At 38.9% G+C, this 20,048-nt stretch overlaps 1 protein-coding gene across 2 annotated transcripts in view; it reads right to left on the minus strand.

Moving 5' to 3' along the window:
- NOX4 (NADPH oxidase 4) overlaps positions 1–20,048 on the minus strand; it is a 100,638-nt gene that overhangs the window by 61,003 nt on the left and 19,587 nt on the right. For both annotated transcript variants that reach the window (XM_066570392.1, XM_066570383.1), the window contains exons 8-11: positions 19,058–19,138; positions 14,973–15,201; positions 12,814–12,978; positions 12,621–12,683 (exon numbers count right to left, since the gene is read on the minus strand). In XM_066570392.1, coding sequence (XP_066426489.1) covers positions 12,621–12,683; positions 12,814–12,978; positions 14,973–15,201; positions 19,058–19,138 — 538 coding nt within the window. The remainder of the gene's footprint in view (positions 1–12,620; positions 12,684–12,813; positions 12,979–14,972; positions 15,202–19,057; positions 19,139–20,048) is intronic.

Genomic DNA, 20,048 nt, shown 5'->3' on the forward strand with positions numbered 1-20,048 from the left:
AGATTTTCCCATGTTATTTATTAACAGACCACTGGGAATGCACACTGAAGTGCAATGAAAATATTCTCTTATATATTTAACCTTCATGAAATCACAGAATTGTACGATAGCTGAGACTGAAATGCACCTGTGCAGATTGGCTACTTCGATCCCCTTGTGAGAGCAGGGTCTGCAAGAGCAGGTGGCCCAGGAGAGCGTCCCATTGTGCTTTGAAGGTCTCTAATGATGGAGACTCCACAGCCCAGGCAACCTGTGCCACTCTCAGAGACAAAGAGGGGTTTCTCTTAGGTCCAGATGAAACCTCCTGTTTACCAGTTTGAGTTGTCCTGTGACTAGGTGCCTCTGAGGAGACTAATTCTATTTTCTGCTCTTGTCACTCAGTTCAGCTTTCTCAGGTCTCCTCATACCCAGAGATCCTCCAGTCCCTTACTCATCCTCACGACTCTTTGTGCTTCAATACATCCATGTCTCTCTTGTGCTAGGAAGTCTAGAACTGGGCACAGAGCTCTAGATACATGGCTGATGGGAGAAGGGTCACCTCTCTCCATCTGCTGGCAACCCTGCCTAATACATCTCAGGAAGCTCTTGGCTTTCTCTGCTGCAAGAGCACATTGTGGGTTCAGGGTCAACTTGGTGTTCACCACAACCCCATAGCCACTCTGTGCTGAGTCCTTTCCAGCCAGACAATTCCCATCACATACTAGTACCTGGGGGTATTGCCTTGCCTAAATGAAGGTGTGCCAAAGCAGCCTCAGAAATGCATCATGCCCTCTCTGAAGCTGTGAACAAAACCAATTAAAATTATTTTGAAACTGTGTTTTGGCAAATAACATTTCAATTTCCCCCTGCTGCTTTTAACCTGGGAACCCTAAGAAACAATCCACTGTACTATGTTGAAGCTCCCTACTCTTCCTTTATCACCCAGTACACTGTCCAGTGGAAAATTATAAAGATTAGTCAATCTTAAAATAAAAAAAAATACTTTATCTTAGGTCCTTTTCCTTAAATCAACCTTGTTTTCCAAAAAGAGAAATCACTAACTTGAATAGCCTGCAATGAGAAGGGAGAGTAGACAATATTAAACTTAAGGCTTTTCAGTAATCCTTTCCACATTTTGAACTTGTTTGCTGCACTCATTTGATTAAAATGCTATGATACACAAATTAACTCTTGCAGATACTGTAATAACATGAAGTAATGTTCATCTTATTCTAACCTCAGGTGATCTATACCTTTAAAAAGTCTAAGATTTTACAGGTATGAATGTCTACATTCACCAGAATATCTTCCAACATTTGGCCCTTCTAGAAAACAAACTGGAAGCCAAAGAAATTCTAGTAAATTTGATACAGATGTGAAGATTTACACCCTCAGAGAAACCAAACTATGTTCTTAGCATTAAGATGGAATACTTCCCTCAGTTTACAATGCCTATTTTTGTATATATTTTCACATTCAACAAAATTACAGGAATCTTACATGTAAACAAAATTTAGAGAATACAGGTTGTTCTACATCTTGATAAAAAAAACAACTTTCCATATATTTTTTTCCTTTTTTTCTTCAAGCTAACTTGGAATACAAATGCCAGTTATCACACAGGGATTGTACAACAATCCCTGGAGAACTTTATTCTTATAAACCACTAAATTAATTACATTCACCAGCAACCTAAGCTCTACTATCTATCTCCATGCCAAGATAAACTGGATAATTTAACTAATTTATAATACACTACTAGATTATCACATATTTGAAATACATTTTATTTAACAATTTTATATTGTTATGTGATCACAGTTCTCGGTTGTCCTCTACCTTGCTTTTATATTAATGTAAAGTGAGCAAACTAATTACTGTTAGATCATAGCAGTTCTACTTTACACCCACTGTATAACAGCTCCAGGTTGCCCCAGGAGAGATTTAGATGAGGTATTAGGAAAATTTCTTTCCCAAAACAGTGGTCGAGCATCAGAACAGGCTGTCTGAGGAAGTGATGGAGTCACCATCCCTGGAAATGCTCAAAGGACATGCAGATGTGGTGCTTAGGGACATGGGTTAGGGGTGGACATGGCAGGGCTGGGTTAATGATCTTTTCCAACCTGTGTGACTCTGTGATTCTAGACCAGTACAAAAACCTGCTCATGGCGATGAGCACTGGAGAAATCTGTGCATGAGAGCCCAGCACAAAGCAACTGAAAATTGTGTTATGAACATCTGTGCTTCTAGCTTAGAGTACCCTGAATATTTAACACCACAGCTTATCTACTGCCCAGAACAAGAAATGAGACAAATCTTACTGTAGTTATTTTAATGTTATTAAATGCTATTCAGTATTTTAAAACAGTCTTTTTAGGTGTTAGGGTGCAGGGAATGGGGTGAGACAGCAGCAAACTAGCAAGAAAACAGAAAGTTAATTCCTGAATGTTTCCAGTTCTTCTGCGCACCTCTACGATAAGAACTGTGAAGTCTCTTTAGAGAGGTGCTAAGTTCTAATTACTGACTATCACAGAAATGCTAATGCATGCACCAGGATAACACCAAGGAATATCTGTTATCAGAAGAAAGGAGATGAAAGGGATGCCCAAGTTACAAACCCCCAGTGGCTCTGCAAATAAAGCTCCTTACAAGTTCCAGTGGAGATACTGCTCTCAAGTAAACTGCACCACAGTAAACACCATCTCTGCATGTGGCACTGCAGTAGGTGGCCTGAACAGTGACCAAAATTACAAAGAAGATCTGTGCTACAGCTGGAAGAACAAAGTGTCTGATTGGGGGAATTTAAAAGCTTGTTGTGGGATTTGTTTACATAAAAGGAAACTCCTTCAAAGAAGTCTTTCACTTTGAGTAAAAACCCATTATATGATCCTAATATGGATTTGCAGATATCCTGGCAGGGACTGCAAACAGTGCAGAGACCCTGTTTCCATGCTCCTGCCTGCCAGGGTGAGCCAGCTGCACTGCAAACCCTGATTCATCAGTACATCCTTGCTGCAGACTCCATGAACCCTTACCCAGACCAAGAGAAACACATTAGAGACTTGACAGGTTTTGAAAAGAGGCAGAAATGAGGAGAAAAAAAGAAGAACTAAACACGACCGATATATTTTTCCTTCTGTAAAAGGGAAAAAATAAAAAAGAGAAAAAAAAATAAATAGAAAGTTTTCAACTTTGCCAACTGACAAGAAAATATGAACCTTGGAAGCTCAGTAAGCTGCAGCTTGTCTGGTTTCATACAGAACTGATACAAACATTCCTAAAATGATTCATTCTGACATTAGAAAATGGAGAGGAGTGATGACAAACACAGGCATGCTATATAAAGGTAGCCAAGAAATAGTAGCTAGACTTCAGTCTGACTCATAAGAGGTGAACTCTGTAACACTGGGCTACCCCTGCTTTAACTAATTAATCCTGTAAGAAGCAAATTTCAGAGGAAAAAAAAGTTACTACGTGGAGGTATTCTTTTAAACACATCTCTTCCTCAAACATTTGGAGATTTTTTAAAATGTCTCTATTTATTTTTGCATCATGTTATTTCACAGATTGGATTTTGCTTAAAAGCTTTTCCTTTTAGAGACTTGGCCTTACAGCTACCCTAACTGAACTGGCAGACATCATAACATCTTGAATGTGAGGAAATCCTAACCATGGAGCATGATTTAAGTATCAGCAGTGCCAGGATGACCAAGGCAAGACCACCATGCCTCAAACACCATGGCTTCAGCCAGAGCCCTGCCATGGTAGAACCAACTCCCAGCAAGCAGCCCAGCAAGCAGCTGCAGCAACATATTCCAAATATTTTTCACTTTCCATTGCCATATACTCCTTGCTGTACAACCTCAGACACCTGCAGTCAAGCTAGTGGAAAAAACACATCATAACAAACTGCAGGATGCATTACTGGGCAGCTGCAGATCCAAGAAGGATCATTCTGGTCATCTGGGGTCTAAATTCCTCTGTAACACAAACCACAAACCCACACCCACTAATTCCCGTGAGTCTGTAGCTCATCAGCATTTGCTAATTCACTCCCTGCAATCTCAGTTGTTAAATTACTCTCAGTGTTAGAAATTATCTTTGTTTTCTTTAGGTCTCAGTCTATGAGATTCCTATCTATAAAATCTACTTGTTCCTGGATTTTACTCTTGCATTACAAGAAAATGCAAATTTTTAATGTAGTGTTGTCTTAGGATTGTAAATAGACCAATACTTGTAAAATACTCACAAAATGGCATAAAATAAAATTTTGAATATATAATATGAAATTTCTTCATTTGTTTTCTTGCAGGTCTGTAACAGTGCAACTGATACTCTATTGCTGCTATGGATGCACTCACTACAAAGGTACACTTTTAGACACTAATCAGCATTTCTTTTCCTCTGCAGCTCAACCAAGGCAAAAAACTTGCTGACTACCCTTTCATCCCTGCAGACACGCTACACATCACAGACTCATAGAATGCTCAAGCTGGAAGGAACCTGTAGGGATCATCAAGTCCAACTCTCTATAAGAGAGAAAATAAAAGTGTTTCAATCCTAGCAGTATTCAGCCTATATAATTTATGCCTCTCAAGTTGCTGGTTCGGGGGAAAAGAAACCAAATCACAACATTTCAAGATGCTCAGGATGCAAGCCTTTGTCCCTGAAGGAACAAAAAGCAGAAGAACAATGCTTCTGCCCATGGCTGCTTCTCCAAGTCCTCCAAGGGTACATGGACACATTGCCAAGTAACAATGCACAGAGCTAACAAACACAGGACAAGGAAACTCAACAGCACAAGAAGGTCCAATCATCCCCAAGCAAAACAATGGGCCACCTCCAAGCTCATTATAACTGGCTTTCAGTAGTGTGAGACACTCATGGAAAGAACAACCAAAGGATCAACAGGTTTTCCAGTCAGATCACCACCACCTTGAGGAACTGCTGTGTCCCTCTGAACTCCCCTACCAGCACACACTGTATTTTGCCAGGCTAAAGCAGAGAGCCCCACCAGCCAGATGGTCTTAATTTTAGGACAGAAAGAGACAAAGCACTTAATTTCCTCTAATATTTTGTCCACATGTTAACTGTATTCATGCTTAAAGCTTGCGCTCAGGTTTTGTTTTTCTTGTTTGTTTGTTGGGGGGGAAGGTCATTGGTCTTCTTTGTTTGTTTTATTTTGATATTCTCCTGCACTTCCTAGACCTTGCTCTCACCTGACTTAGCAGTCAAACTAAAAGCACTATCTCTGATGGGAGAAAACACATTTCTCTGTTGAAGTCAGTACATGCTTATTATGTATTGTAAGTTTACTTTCACTGAATCAAAAAAACCCAAACCCTGCTGATTAGAGGGATCTGCCACCTTCTCTTTAAAGTATCTGCTGAAGGAGAACTTGGGCTTTAGTGAACTTGAGTGTAAGAATTTCTGTGTTCCCTTCTCACTGAAAGAGTCAGATTTGAAAGTTTAAATAAAAGTCAGGGTTTACGTAGGGTTTTTATACAGACCTCACAACTATTAATCCCCAAACCAAACAAACAAGTCTAAGGAAGTACTAACGACATCTGCAATAATTATCTATTCTATTTTTGTTTTACTTAAATTCTTCATCAAACAGCTGCTAGATATTCTACTTCTATGAAGAGCAGACAAGCTCTAGGGATTTCTTTAGCCTGCCAGCAAGATACTTCACAATTTCCCTAAACACTCTGCAAATCATCTCATAAAGACAGGTTTCATAACTATTTGCACAAGATATTTAACAAATCTTATTAGAATGTCATCATGTTAGATTTTGTTTTTATTGTATTTATCAGACAGTATGAACTTAGCTCTTGATGTCCTTACGTACTTTTTACTCAGGCAACGTTCCAACAATTTTTCCATTTTTTTTATGAAATATTTCAGAATTTGGCCCCTAGGCTTTTCCTGTTGTGGATAGTTTATTTCTTAAGTTTACAGTGCACGACACATGTTTCTCCATCATCTCCTTATGCAGTACACAATTTCTGGCTTAAAGAAGCTTAGAGCTAAAACTCCACTGCTAGACTTTTAAGATCTTCACTAATTTTAAATGAGCCTTGGATTATCCAAGGATAAAGACAACTCTGGGTTTACAAAACACTGGTTTTATTTTACAAAAGCAAATGTGCTACTTTTGATGCTGTTTATACTGAGTGTAATATTTGCTAAGATTTTTCTGACAAGGAATCAGGCCCAAAACCATAAAATGCACAGATCAGGACCACCACCTTGTAATCCCATCATATCTAAATCCAGATACCAAATGGACTTTGACGGAGATGCAGAAGTAACAAGGAAAACTCAATCTACCAAAAAAAATTTACAAATCAAACCTTAACAAAACCCTTAAAGGTAGAGAATCTATGATTAAGTAATAGCTCTGAGATTTTAGGTACAGTATATAACTTGTCATGTACATTCAAAAACCTCCCAGGTAATTCTTCTATTTACCTTGAGATGGTAAATGGATTTAAAATTTTCTCTGTCTGTGATAATATTACTCTACTATTTGGATATTAATCAAGTGAGTATTCTTCTTTAATAATATACATTTGGATCTGAGTATCTGCATATGCAAACTTATCCTCTCCTAAAAACTCAGTTTTGACTTGTTAAAAATGCACACATACCATCCTCCCTCTGGAGTTTTCTTACTTATACAGACCTGTATGTATGTGGAAGGAAAGGAAGGAAGATGTTGCACTACAAATCCTCCTGATGTGATCTATTTCAAATTAACCATCTGCTCAAAAGTATGGAGAATCAGAAGAGGGGCAGAACTTCTTGGAGCTTTTATTACCAGACTCTTCCAGTTTTCAGTTACTTCAATGGGAATTAAAAGCAGATTAAATGCAGCACTAAAGTAGGGGAGGTCAGAGCATTCTCTGACACGGAACAAAATTTCTAGTTTCAAAGAATGTTTCAAACCTCTTGTTGCCAGTAGCTGATCACTGCTTAGTTGTTACCAGAACTAGGATCTAGACATTGAAGGAAGAGCCAAAACTCTTTAGAGGGTCTGAAGAAGCAATCTCCTACCTTATTAATAAAGTACATATTTCGTAAAGCCCTGGAGTCTCAAGACTAGGATCTTTGGTTTGGCTTGTTTTGATTTTTTGCTTTTTATGTGCTATTTCTGAACCACCTGTCTCTTTTAACTTTATCTCGTAAAGCTACTAATCAGTGGATATGCAGAGAATGTCTTATACAGACACAGGGAAAGCTCAGCAAGTGTTTATGCAAGCTACCTATGCTTAAATATAAAGATACATGTATATGTCAACTGAAGAAAAGGCAACAAAGGAAGTTTCAGGATATTCAGACTTTAGCTCCAAGGAAGAAGCAGGGGCATGACAACTGCCAGTGACAGCCAAAAATATCAAAACTTTGGAATAACAGATTATTTGATGCTGCAATTATGGATGTTTGTTGCAAAACAGAATTTTCCCAAACGAAACCTCAGATCTGAGCCATCTCCAAATTTAGAAGGATTCATGTCTTATTCTTGTCCTTATTTCAAGGTCTGTTACAGTCTAAATTCTAAATGAAGTGATGTAGTTGTTTCCTACCTTCCTTTGGCACAAGAAAATCAACACTACTGAAATAACAAGGTCACCAAGCTTTATGAGCTGCTGGGAGTAGACACCGGTCTTTTGATAGCCAAGCAGTCTAAACTAGAGCTTATGAGAGTTTGTGCTTTGACTCTGTAGTGCTGTAGTGGATTCAGCAGAGACCTCATGAGAGAACTTAGGACATCTTCTGAAGCACTTAAAATCTGCAAAACACAAGGCTGTTTCCATGAAACTTACTGCTTGCTAATGCAAGAAATTCCAGAAACACAGTAGAAAAAGCGACTTAGGACACTAATTTATATAGTCTAAATAGGAATCTGCCTCCAATGCCATTCATTAGTAAAAAAAAAAAAAATAAAGGAAGCATGCAGTCATGTATTCATGGTGCTGCAAATTGAGGGAACTCAACAGCAAGGGGGAAATGTGTGATAGAGATGGAAAAAAAAACCAATGTAAACTGCAAGCCTTAGTCTCTTTTTCTTCCTACAGGTTAAAACAAAGAGCAACCAGAACACTATTGAAGGAAATGAACACTCTCCAAAACATTAAAAAAAAGACAAAAAAAAAAGACTTCAAGGTCTCTAAAGATTGATTTAGACAATTACATTTAAATTGCATTCCATGGCAGACAAGTTCCACACTTTCCTCCAAAAAGGGTAAAGAAATTGCAGTCTCAGGAAGCAGAGCATGGTTTCTCTGGATGGTCTGATCTCCAGACCATATCTTGCACTTGATCTGAAAGACAAATCTCTTTAAAAGAATTCATCAAGGGGAAAACACACAAAAATAATTTGTCCATTTTACAAACACTCAAAGTAATTATAAACAGAATGTAATTCTAGTCACTACAGATGAAAATATCTTGGAACTGACTGTGTTCTGCTCAAATTCAATTCTAAGATGCAAGAATATCCTACCTAAAATAATTAAATTGGACATGAGGGTATACAGGACTGAGAATGTGACTCGCACTGTCTTACACATCACAGTAACAGATAGGTACAGTTGTGTAAAAATCAGTGAAAAAAGCATCATAAAACATGATAAAAAGAAAGGTTTTTTTGTGGAAATTAAATCAGAAAAATGGAGCAATGAAGACACTATGAAGTGAATGGCCCACTAAGCACTACCTAGAACTGTACAGCAGGTCACTTGCAGGAATCCAAAATGTTGGGCCAGCTATTCATTACCTTTCCCAGATTTCCCAAAGACAAGGAGTCGCACTAGAGAGTACAAAGTCACTAGTGAACAAAAAGCAGTAGAAATACACTTCAGAAATGAAAATCACGCTGCTCGTGAGAGAAAACTGGTGTTTTTAAGTGTCCAAATTTCAGAATGTACAAGTGACACTACCAGAGGGTTGAGGTAGGTGATCCTCCTTTATTCAGCCACACTTCGAGACCTGTGTCCAGTGCTGGGTTCTTCACTACAAGAAAGACAAGAACATACTGCAGAGAGTCCAGACAAAGGCCATGAAGATAATGATGGGACTAGAACATATCTCCCACAAAGAAAGTTTGAGAGGGTTGTGACTGTTCAGCTCTCACTTCTGGAGAAGAGAAGGCTCAAGGGGACCTTATCAATGCAAAGCACCCAAAGGCAGGCTGCAAGAAGAATAAAGCCTCTTTATGCTCACTTGGTTACAGTTCAGAGCTCCCTCTGGCTCTGAGCAAAACACATGGGAGATTTGCCAGAGTGGAATGGGAGTTCAGTGTCTTTACACAGCCTCCCTGTGTGTTCCTCCACCCTGGTGTTATGTAAGAAACTGAGCTAAACTGTAAATATTACACAACCTGAAATGGGAAGGGACTAGTAAAATATGTCCACGACTCCTTCATGCTGACTCACCCCTTCCTTTCCACTTAAGGTTATTACCCACATTTAGGAGTACAATGTCTGCAATGGTAATTTCTTTTCTTTTAAGCATGTTCTAGGCACAGTGAGATATTTCACCAGTGTGAACAGAACATCACATAGGGCCTGGAGACACGACTTTTTAGTATACCTGTTGAAATAGGACATAGGGTAATAGTTTTAAACTGAAAGAGAGTAGATTTCGTCTAGAGATAAAGAAGAAATGTTTTACAATGAGGATGGTGACACACTGGAACAGGTTGCCCAGAGATCTGGCAGATGCCCTATTCCAGGAAACATTCCCTGAGCTGGATGGGGATCTGATCTAGTTGAAAATGTCTCTGCCTACTGCAGAGGGAGGTTGAACTAGGTGGCCTTTAGAGGTCCCTTCCAACCAATGTATTCTACAACTATAAGCAGGACAACAGTACCAGGAAGAAGACTGCAGTCTCCCCCCACAGCTCTGCTGCAGTCATTGCTGAAGTCATTGTGGCAGTGTACTTCCAGTACCTGAAGCCACACAAACCTCTCATGAATTTCTTACTGTGGATCTAAGCCACTCGCCCCATCACCAACCTAGAAAAATAACTTCTGTGGAAAGATTATGATCATTCCACAAAAGAAGCAGCAGTAGCGTTCCAGCTTGCTTGGACAAGTAGGTCAGATGGGAGTGGAAAAACGACTGATTTAGGCAATTTAGAGTAATTGTCTAAAACGACTGAGTTAAGCTTTTGCATGCACATTCTACAAGCATTGTCCTATGGCTAGCATCATATTAAACAACAAAAAAGCTTTCTAGGCAGGACATCAGCCCACACCATACTCTCTGACCTAGAAGGACATGTGGAAATGTGCCCCTGGCTTAGGCTGGGTAAAAAGATTGTCATAGATCTAGACACTTAGAATCCTCATTATTCTGTAAAAGTCATTTACCCGATGACAGCCCTTCTCCAGTAGAGTTAATGCGGTAGCAAAATACCCTTGTGTATCAACTCAGTGATAACTTCATATCTTGTAATAGAATATATATGTGACCTTGAAGGATAAGCTGTTGTGCTGAAGGATACCACCATACTTAAAAGTAGAAAACATTGAGCATGAACAGGAATTTCCTGGTCTAGTATTACTTATCTAAAATACGATGCACTCTGCATGAGTGGAAATTGCTAATTTTAATGTTAGATATTTAATACGTGGCTGTAAAACTTACACAAACTGTAATTTATCAACTCCAATTACATATTGAAAATATACTGCACATTATCACTTATTTATGTTCACTAAGAAAACTCAAATTCACAACAAGAGATTTTCCATAGTTCCTGGCTCTAGAAGTTCATCTGCAAAAATAATTTTACTTAACATGTATTGCCATAATATGCCATTTTAAATACTGGATGAAATTCTCAATTCATGCAAGAAATCTGACATCCGATTCAACTTCATCTTATGACCTCACCCAGTAGGTCTGTGTCAGCAGTCTCTTCTCTGACAAAAACTCTCATCTGAACCAGGCCAAATATTTTTTGATGACATTATTTCTAAAAATTAAAACCACAAAATTCATTGTTTTAGCAGTGTCCCAACACAAGAAGACTAAATCTTTATAATAAGAGTTCCAGTTTCCAAACTGTGCATTTACTAATAATGATCAAATTATTACCATAATATTAATTTTGACTGAGATGTGCCGTGAGAAATTAGGAACATGATGTTTTAAGATTAATGTTTAAATAAGATATGCCCACTGGTACAGACCAGCTTTATAGCTATACCAGGGCAAAAGGAGTGGAAAGAGCTACCCAAGACTTAAAATAGTTCTTGAAATGTATGGTCTGATTACTAATGTCATAAGAAAATGTAAATATGTTCTGACTAAACCATTCTGCATAAATTCATATATGCATGTAAGTTTTCAGCATTCCACATCAAGTTATCTTTGTGCACTATACAGAGGACAGTCCTAAAAGTACTACTTCCATTAACACATTATATATAAATAATGTGTTATAAATAACACATAACACATTTCTCTGGTTTGTACTGGTAAAGTGAATGCCCATGAAAACTTTGCAAAAGTGCAATGAATGCTTCACCAAGCTATACAGAGGCAGCTTCCTTTAAGTGAGATTCATTCCTAGATTTACAGCACAAAATTGATTTTGGAAGCAATTTAGTGTCGGTTCCCCTGTGAATCCTAGCTCAGCATAGATAAAGTAAATTAAAAAACCAAAATAAAACACCCCACAAACCTAAAGAACTGGACCTGACTGTGCCCTCAGAATATCAGCTGGCATAAAAACATCTCAATTGCTCCACAGCACTCACTATAACTCAGAAGGAATAAAGTATCAGTTATCAGCCCAAAGAAAGCAATCACACATGAACATTTATCTCCACAGTCTTCTTGAAGAAGAATGTCCAATTCAGGCAATCCAAAAGCATTGACTCCCATTGGAAGAAAAAGGCTGCCACAATATTCAACCTCATATTCTGCTTTTGTAACAATATAGCCAGCCAGTACAGTGATTTTTTAGCAGAATCTGCACTATGTACTCCCAGAGAACCCAACTGTATGTTATTCCAGTCTGTCTCTACAGGTTTCAGTTCCCATTCTAGACCAACTTAAGTAGCAATCCTAACATTGCATCACCTCACTGGTATATCACATCAAGTCATCAATATATCTCTTAATATTAAAAAAAATAACAAAACCACAAGACAATTTTAGAAACTTTTTTTTTCAACTTGATTTTTTCTACCTTTGAAAAGGCAGTCACAGAAATGTGTTCTCATTGAAAAAGAGAGGTGGCAAAAGCTCATTACAATTTGTGCCCCTTCTGTATTAAGGTCTAGAAATATGGCTGAAACTTCTTTTATAAAAGAATTTCCAAAATCACATGGATTTTATTGATTTATTTATGGATTTTTTATGGATTTATTTATTATTGGTTTTCACTTACGGAAGACTTTGAAAAAAGTTCCCATTATCTTTTTCTCAACAGTGGAGAAAATTAAATATGTATTGAATACTGTCACACATAATAATCATGCCATTTCATATTCACTGGTACCCTCATAAATGAAACATGAGCTATTCTGGAGAGAATTGTCACCTTGAGAGAAACAAAGACCATTTGCTTACCAAATATAAATAAAAGAGAAAGTACAGAAAAGAACACTATTTCTTACCATTGTAAGAGTGAACGGATGGCTTTCCAGGGCAGACACTCTCGGACAGTGGAGAATAACATACTGAAATAAAATGGTAGAAAGGATACATTCAAAACATTCAGCAATGGGCTAGGACTTATAAAGTGATACTCATCCCTACAGATAATGTTACATGAAAGCAAAGTGGTTCTTTAGGGCCACATTAGCTCACCTGACCAGGCCTTGCTTCAAAGTCATCTTTCACCATCCTGACTTCAAGGACGTTGGAGGGGTGGCTTATCACTGAGGTGATTGTGACTGGCTTGTTGCTGCGGATGTAGCGGTACAGCCGCTCCACACAGTACAGGCACAGCGGCCCAGAAATCCAGAACCAGGTCTAAGGCAGAACAAAAATATCTTATCTCATAGAATTTTAACTTTCTGTCTTCGATTTTCACAACTACATGAGCTCTTTCAAGATCTCACTTCACATCTAACATCCATGTCTCTCTCTACATGCAGAAACCGAAGAATGTTCCAAAGCCTTAATCAGTCTAACCAGCAGCATCACCCACAAGCACCAGCAATTTCAATCATAAAACTCATAAGGAAAAAAATGCTAATGACCTTGTTTGCTATTCTGGTTTGATGTAGTTAGATTGCAGCTGGTTTCAGCGAAGAAAGAAACAGTACCTACACAGACCAGAGTACTATACAATTGGTTAACATTTCTGGAAAAACACTGTCAGACTTCCAGTGTTATTTAACTATTACCTTCTTATAGCCATCTCAGATTCAAGTAAAAACCTAAGAAAACTTCATTCTTGTGCTATAGAAATTATGTTGATATTAAACTAGTGCAAAATCATAGACAACAGAGAATGGGCACTTCTGAATCACAATCCATTTGCTCCCATGAAAGATGTGTATGCTAGACAGAAAATGCCCTGGAAATACCCATTCCTCTGCACTGATTATATGGGGAGTCCTGGGTGAATGCTCCAGATGGAGACATTTGCAGCTGCTCAGCTAAACCCCATCCTAAGAGTCAATTACCAATAGCTTATGGCAGACTTATCTACTAATTCCACATCTGCTCAGTCATTCAAGCTGTGGCACTGAAGTGCCCCTCAACCCTCATCCATCTTCCCTCCCTTCCCAATTTCTGACGTTACACATCAACATCTCTTGCAACTAGCAGAGCATTTATTTTCAACAATAAAAAGCCTTACTAGTTTCTGTAGCTCACAGTTTTGGGGTTTTTTTTCAACTTGGTATCACAATATTTCCAAATTCAAAAAAATCCTAAATAGTGTTTCAAAGCTGTCAGGAGAATATTGAGTGGCCATTTCTTTCCATGACTCCTTTCCCATTAATGGCTCTAAAGCAAGCATCTTAAGCCCCTAAGAAGACTCCTTGCTGCCCTGTGGGTCATATGGAGCCAGATATACACTGATGGTTATAATTCAGGAATATTACCACAACAAAATACCAATCCAAAGAGCTTTGTTGGAGGAATTCAATGTAGAATTAACTGCTTCTCAATAGGATTACATACTCCATAGAAAAATGAGTTCCCAGTGTAGCTAGTAAGGGGGACACATGTTCAACAGAAAACAACAATGATAATAACAAAGAGAAACTCCTGTGGGGTCTGTTATGGGACCATATTGAATGGTGGGCCTTGGACTCATGAACTCCATATTTGCAAGCTTCCTCAGGCTACTTGCCAATACAACCCAGCTCATCTTTTCTCAAAAGAAAAGAAAAAAATTCTATAAAGAAAAAGCTGCCACAAAACATAAAGAAACAAAAGGAAAATGGAAAACTGAAAAAAGAAAAGGCTTTTCTGTCTCCACTCTCATCATACTTATTTGTCCATGCCACACATAAAACAAGCCTGTCTGCAAATAACAGACTATAAAAGCCAAACCACAACCAACTGCAACCCAGAAATGCATATTAGGACTTGCATCCGCATGGTAAAAAAGAGAACAAATGGAGCTTGATTATTTCAATTAACTACTGCCACACAATGCTTACAAAAGGACCTTACAAAATGTTATATAAATGTTTGCTCTGAAATGCTATGCTGTAAAATCACATTTTTAGCAGGATCAATGCATCCGTTATGGTGTTGTTCAAAAAAGAACATTACAGCCAATCTCTTGACATTTTTCCACCCTCCCTGTTCCATGCACCACATTGTAATGTACTTCAGGGTTAAATACAGATTGTTTTTTCCCCACCAAATCTTTGAATGCCTCAAAAGGTTTTAATAATATTTTCCAGTATTAAAACATCTGGTCTGGAAAAGCAATAATTAGTGGTTATGGCTGACTGAAAGGCTTGGCATGGCTTTTAATACCTGAAATGTCGGATCATACAGACCTCTGGGAAGTGCGACTGGAACTTGGGTTCCTCGGAACAAACTCTCATAAAGCTATTTTGTACAAAGGGTTCTGGTACTGGTGGGTCCTCTGGGAAAGGCTCAGTAGTATAGTCTGGAAACAGCTCTTCAAAAGCCTTTGGCACAGTCAGATTCTGTCGGAGCGTTTTGTTAGGATTAAAGCAACCAGGAGGGTGTTCCTCTAAGTTGGTCTGGTACTTGAGCACTCCCCTACAGGAAAATAAAAAAAGTAAAGACTCTGAAGTAACAGAAAATAACAAACAACTTATCTTCATTCAGAGAGGACTTCAGAAAGCAGTCACAAGCCTCATCTTCTGCTAGAAATTTTATTCTGTTTGCCTTCAGGACTTTCCATGGGATTTAAACTTTGCAACAATAGAGCCTTCTGTCACTTGAGTCAAGGTTTAACTTTTTCAGCTCACTTGGAACTCCCCCACTGAACAGCCTCAAGCTTAATACTACTTGAAATGGAGAAAATATTGTGGGGGCCTTGAAAAAAAAAATTAAATAATCGCATTTCCAATTCAATCACACACAGGCTGTTTTCACTCATCCTCCCTACAGTCAGCAAGCCCTGCTTTTAAGGCAGTCTTGTAGCAGAAGTAGCCCAAGTTGCCAAATCATAAACTGCAGGAATGTTCCCACTACTTGGTGTTTATCATGTTTACATACAAATAGAAGGAAAAAAGAAAGTCCTGCATGGTAGCCAAGGAACCTTCCTTGCAAATTATTTTATGAGGTCCATCCTTATTTTAGTTTTTCTCAAGCTAAGTTAAATTTACAGTAAAATGAAGTGAGAACTTTGAAGTTGCAGTTAAAAACCTTGAAGAAAAAATTGGGAACATCAGACACTCTGCCAGTACATGAACAAATCACTGAAAACAGGGAAGAACAGATAATAGTAATAAAATTCCTCAGAAGTACTACTTGTGTCCAAATCTAGATTTGGTTACAGTAAAACCACAAGGAAGAATATATTGAAAATAAAAAAAAAGCTAAATGACACCTGTAGAGAATGGTGCTGGGTGGGAAATGAGGCATACTGAGACAATGCTCTCTGAGTGCTAAGCCTTGTTATGAAGGCTCATCTCAAGCATACAATCAAACATAAGGACAGGTGCTCCTCCCTCCTCTCCTCAATATACACACAGCAGCAGCAGCAACAGAGTTTAACTCAGAAGAAAGAGAACTAGGACATCTGCAATATTCCCAACCTAAATGGGCTCTGACAGGCTACTGGCAATCTTCCCTACAAAAATGCAGTCCTGACAGCTAGTAACAAGCTTCCTACATGGTCTAGTGAATCATGTCAGCTTGGAAGTTAAGCCTGCTCACTCTTGAATTCCATCTGACCCTGGGAGAATCATTTGGGAAGTGTCCTTGCACCTACACCCATGCTTCTGCCTGCATTTATTGCTCAATCATGCCTATCACTTGCATCTGGTAGCACTGCTGGTCACCACGTATTGGCAAAGTGACAGATACCCCCAGCATTATGCTAGTTCCCTGCTCCATAAATATTATGGTGCTTCATGGATTTAGCTGGAAGTCAAAGCCCGTGCAGTATTTTTCCAGTGAACCTTGTGTGCATACCTGCCAGCAACTCCCACAGCTTCTCTCTTCTCAGCACACCCCCAAAGATGATTGCCTTGAGAGTAGCTGCAAACATGAGCATCCCCTCCAGTGATCTCTAGTTTATTTAACCTATTATAAACATGCTGAGAGGCAGACAGGGATCACAAAGCTGCCTGTTAACAGCAGCTCAATAACTCCCAATTCTGAAGCTGCCAAGGAAAAGTAAGTCTTACACACCCAAGATCAGTGCCCAGAAAGGTTGAGTTCTGCACTGAACAAACATGACAGATGAATCACATCACTTTATACATTGCTGAGAAGTGGTTGGCTGCCTGAAGGATACTGTAAGAACATACCTGCAACAGTTTGAAACAAAACAAGAATCCAGCAATACTGTGGAAATACTTTACTCCTAAGAGGTAAAACCTCAATCAACCTGCCTGTGCAGTTCAGTCATGGAATATACCTTGCTCTGTACAGTAATGGCTATGCATTTGCAAATCACAAAGACATCCCACACAGGAGTAATCTGGGAACCTAAGCATGGATATCTAAGCTTCCTTTATTCTCAAAAGAGATTACAGAATTGTTTAGGTTGGAAAAGACCTCGGAGATCATGAAGTTCAACCATTAACCCAGCACTACCATGTTCACCACTAAACTATGCCCCTAAGCACCACATCTACACATCTCTTCAATACTCCCAGGGATGGTGACTTTATTGCTTCCCTGGACAGCTTGTTCCAGTGCCTGGCAACCCTTTAGTGAAGAAATTTTTCCTAATGTAAAATCTAAATCACCCCTCATGCAACTTTTGGCCACATCCTATTGATCTTATCAATATCACTAATGGAGCCAGGAATCAGTCCAGCTCACCTGAATGTAGATCTCTGAAACAGCAAATTACATGAAGCATCCTTCAGGCTCCACTGGCTGTATTTATCAGAACTCATTAGACCATAATGGGAAAGACACTGAGAAAACATGTAGAGACCTACATTTAGGCATCTTAAAGTTGAACTGACTCCCACTCTCCATGACTCATTCTTCTCCCACTTCTGACACTCAGTTCTTTCAGATTTGCACTGAATACCTTTGTAAGTTAGTACGAAGGAGGCTGTGTACCAGAAATATGCCTGTTCAATACTTGCTGTATTACTGCAGCCTTGGTTTGCAAACTTGGTAAATGGAACATGGTTAGGAAAACAATGGGCAAATGATAACACTGTGAAGGAGATTAATTAAACTGGACAAGAAAAATACCCCTAAGGCAATCACTGGAACAGACTGCCTAGGGAGGTTACAGGATCTCAGTCACCAGATGTTTTAAAGAATTTGACAAACACCTGTCAAGAATAATTTCGAAAAAATTCATCCTAGCCTCGGATGGGGAGAACAGGTTAGATCCATTTTCCCTAGCCATAAACAAGTTCTATGCCATTGAAAAAAAAAAAAAAAACAAACCAAAAAAAACCCCAACAAAACAAAAAACCCAAACAGCTCCCCAAAACAAACAATAACACAAAAAACCCAACAAACTCAGAGAACTGGAATTGTGTTGAGAAGTTTCAATTGCTTTGAACTCATGATTTCTTTAACAGCACATTTTATTCCACAACTTATTCCTACAATGATCTTGCTAGGCCAATTGCCTCTCCAAGTTTACTTTAAGCAGAAGGGAGTACTGTCACACATTCAAGCACCCTGTGTTTCAGTAGATATTTGATGACATGAAGAAATAAACCTCATTCAAATACACCTTCCCTTCTCTACACTCTGCATCTACATCCACAAAGAAAACTTCAGAGATGTTAATGGAACAGATTTTCACAGAATCATAGAATAGTTTGAGTTGGAAGGAACCTTTAAAGGTCACTTAGTCCAACCCCCAACCCATGCAGACATATGTCGTAACTTCTGGAAGATGTTTTACCTTGCAACAGAGCTCAGTTTGTTTGTGCCTGATACAGACCTGACCATCAGCTTCCTGGCACATAAACACTGGTCTGATGTTTGTGAAAAAAAGAAAAACTAGGAAATTTTGTAAGCAAAGAGAAAGAAGTAATTAGGGAGATGCCATTCCTTCCCTCTCCTTTGGAGTCAAAAAGGAAGGCAGAAAGGAAAATGCAAGGAATGAGCAACTTTCCTTTATATTCATGTCTCAGCAAACAGGTAAGAGAGGGCAGAAAAAGAAGCTATGTTTTCTTGATTTCTCACTAGACACTGAATGGAAAAGGAATAATCTTGAAAGTGAAAAAGTTTGTGCTAGCTGGCTATAGCATACACAAATCTCCAAGCTACAGCCTGATCTTTATTTAAACACACACCAGAGGACAACGTCTTGTACCAAAGTTGGCCCACTCTGCTCAAGCAAGCTCAGGAAAGGCAGTAATCAAGGAAACTGCTCTTTCTGGTTGTGCTTCAGGAAAAGGAAGAGTATTTTGTGCTGGTTGTGCTTCAGGAAAAGGAAGAGTATTTTCCATTTACTTACCCAGAAACATGCAGCATCAGCAGCATATAGAAGACAAAGAAAAGGTTGTGTGTATACCAGAAGATGTCATAGTTTGAAACCCTGAAAAGAATAAACCATGGTTCAATGCTGTTTCAACTCAGATGGAATCACTGCTAATTAAAAGCAGACCTGTGCACACAGGACATCATTATACACTGCACAGTTATGCAAAATAGTCAAAGCCCAGAATGTTTTCCCACAGGCATACTGTACTTGCACACAATTAAGTGTTGAGAAGAACAAGTGACTGGCACAGAAGTAACAAGCTGAGAAGGAGAGGTAAGGGTGTAGAAGTACAGAGCCAGATGGAGAACTCTTCTGAAACTGGGAGACTTGACTGCTTTCACAGGTCCTAGTTAGTCCCCATGAGATCCTTACAGCTGCAGTCTCAAAACTCAACCTCCTTACAGCGAGAGTCACCTTACATTCTCCCAGCCCCAGTACAGTTTAACGTGTCACTAAGGCTGCAGCACACAAACAGGTAGCATGGACAGCAGCAGAAGGGCCAGTGGGAAGGGTAAAAACTTTGTGAGGGTATGGAGTGGAAGAAGGCACAGGAAGAATAGGACCTAGAGCAAGGAGACAATAAGAGCACAGTAGGAAAATTTTCAGGGCAGGAAGCCACAATACGTTACTGCTCCAGGACTGTTGGTCTTGGGAGGAACAAGAAGAACATTGTGAGATCAGGAGAGGTGAAGGTGACTTCCTTTTATCAGTAATTTGTTAGGAAATATAAAAAGAATCCAGACCAAAGCAAATACCCATCTGGAACTGTTTTCTGTTAAGCTTGTTTGGGTGGTTTTTTGAGTAAAATAGTTACCAACAAACAACAATCAACTGACTAAGAAAATACACTACTTCACAGCACACAAACACACCTCTCATACTACACAGCATGGTAGGAGAGTTCCTTCTAAAACCAAAGAACCTACCCCCATTCATAAACTGAAACAATTATTAAATAAAAAAT

The sequence above is a fragment of the Molothrus aeneus genome, chromosome 2, assembly GCF_037042795.1.
Source record: "Molothrus aeneus isolate 106 chromosome 2, BPBGC_Maene_1.0, whole genome shotgun sequence".
Classification (NCBI taxonomy): domain Eukaryota; kingdom Metazoa; phylum Chordata; class Aves; order Passeriformes; family Icteridae; genus Molothrus; species Molothrus aeneus.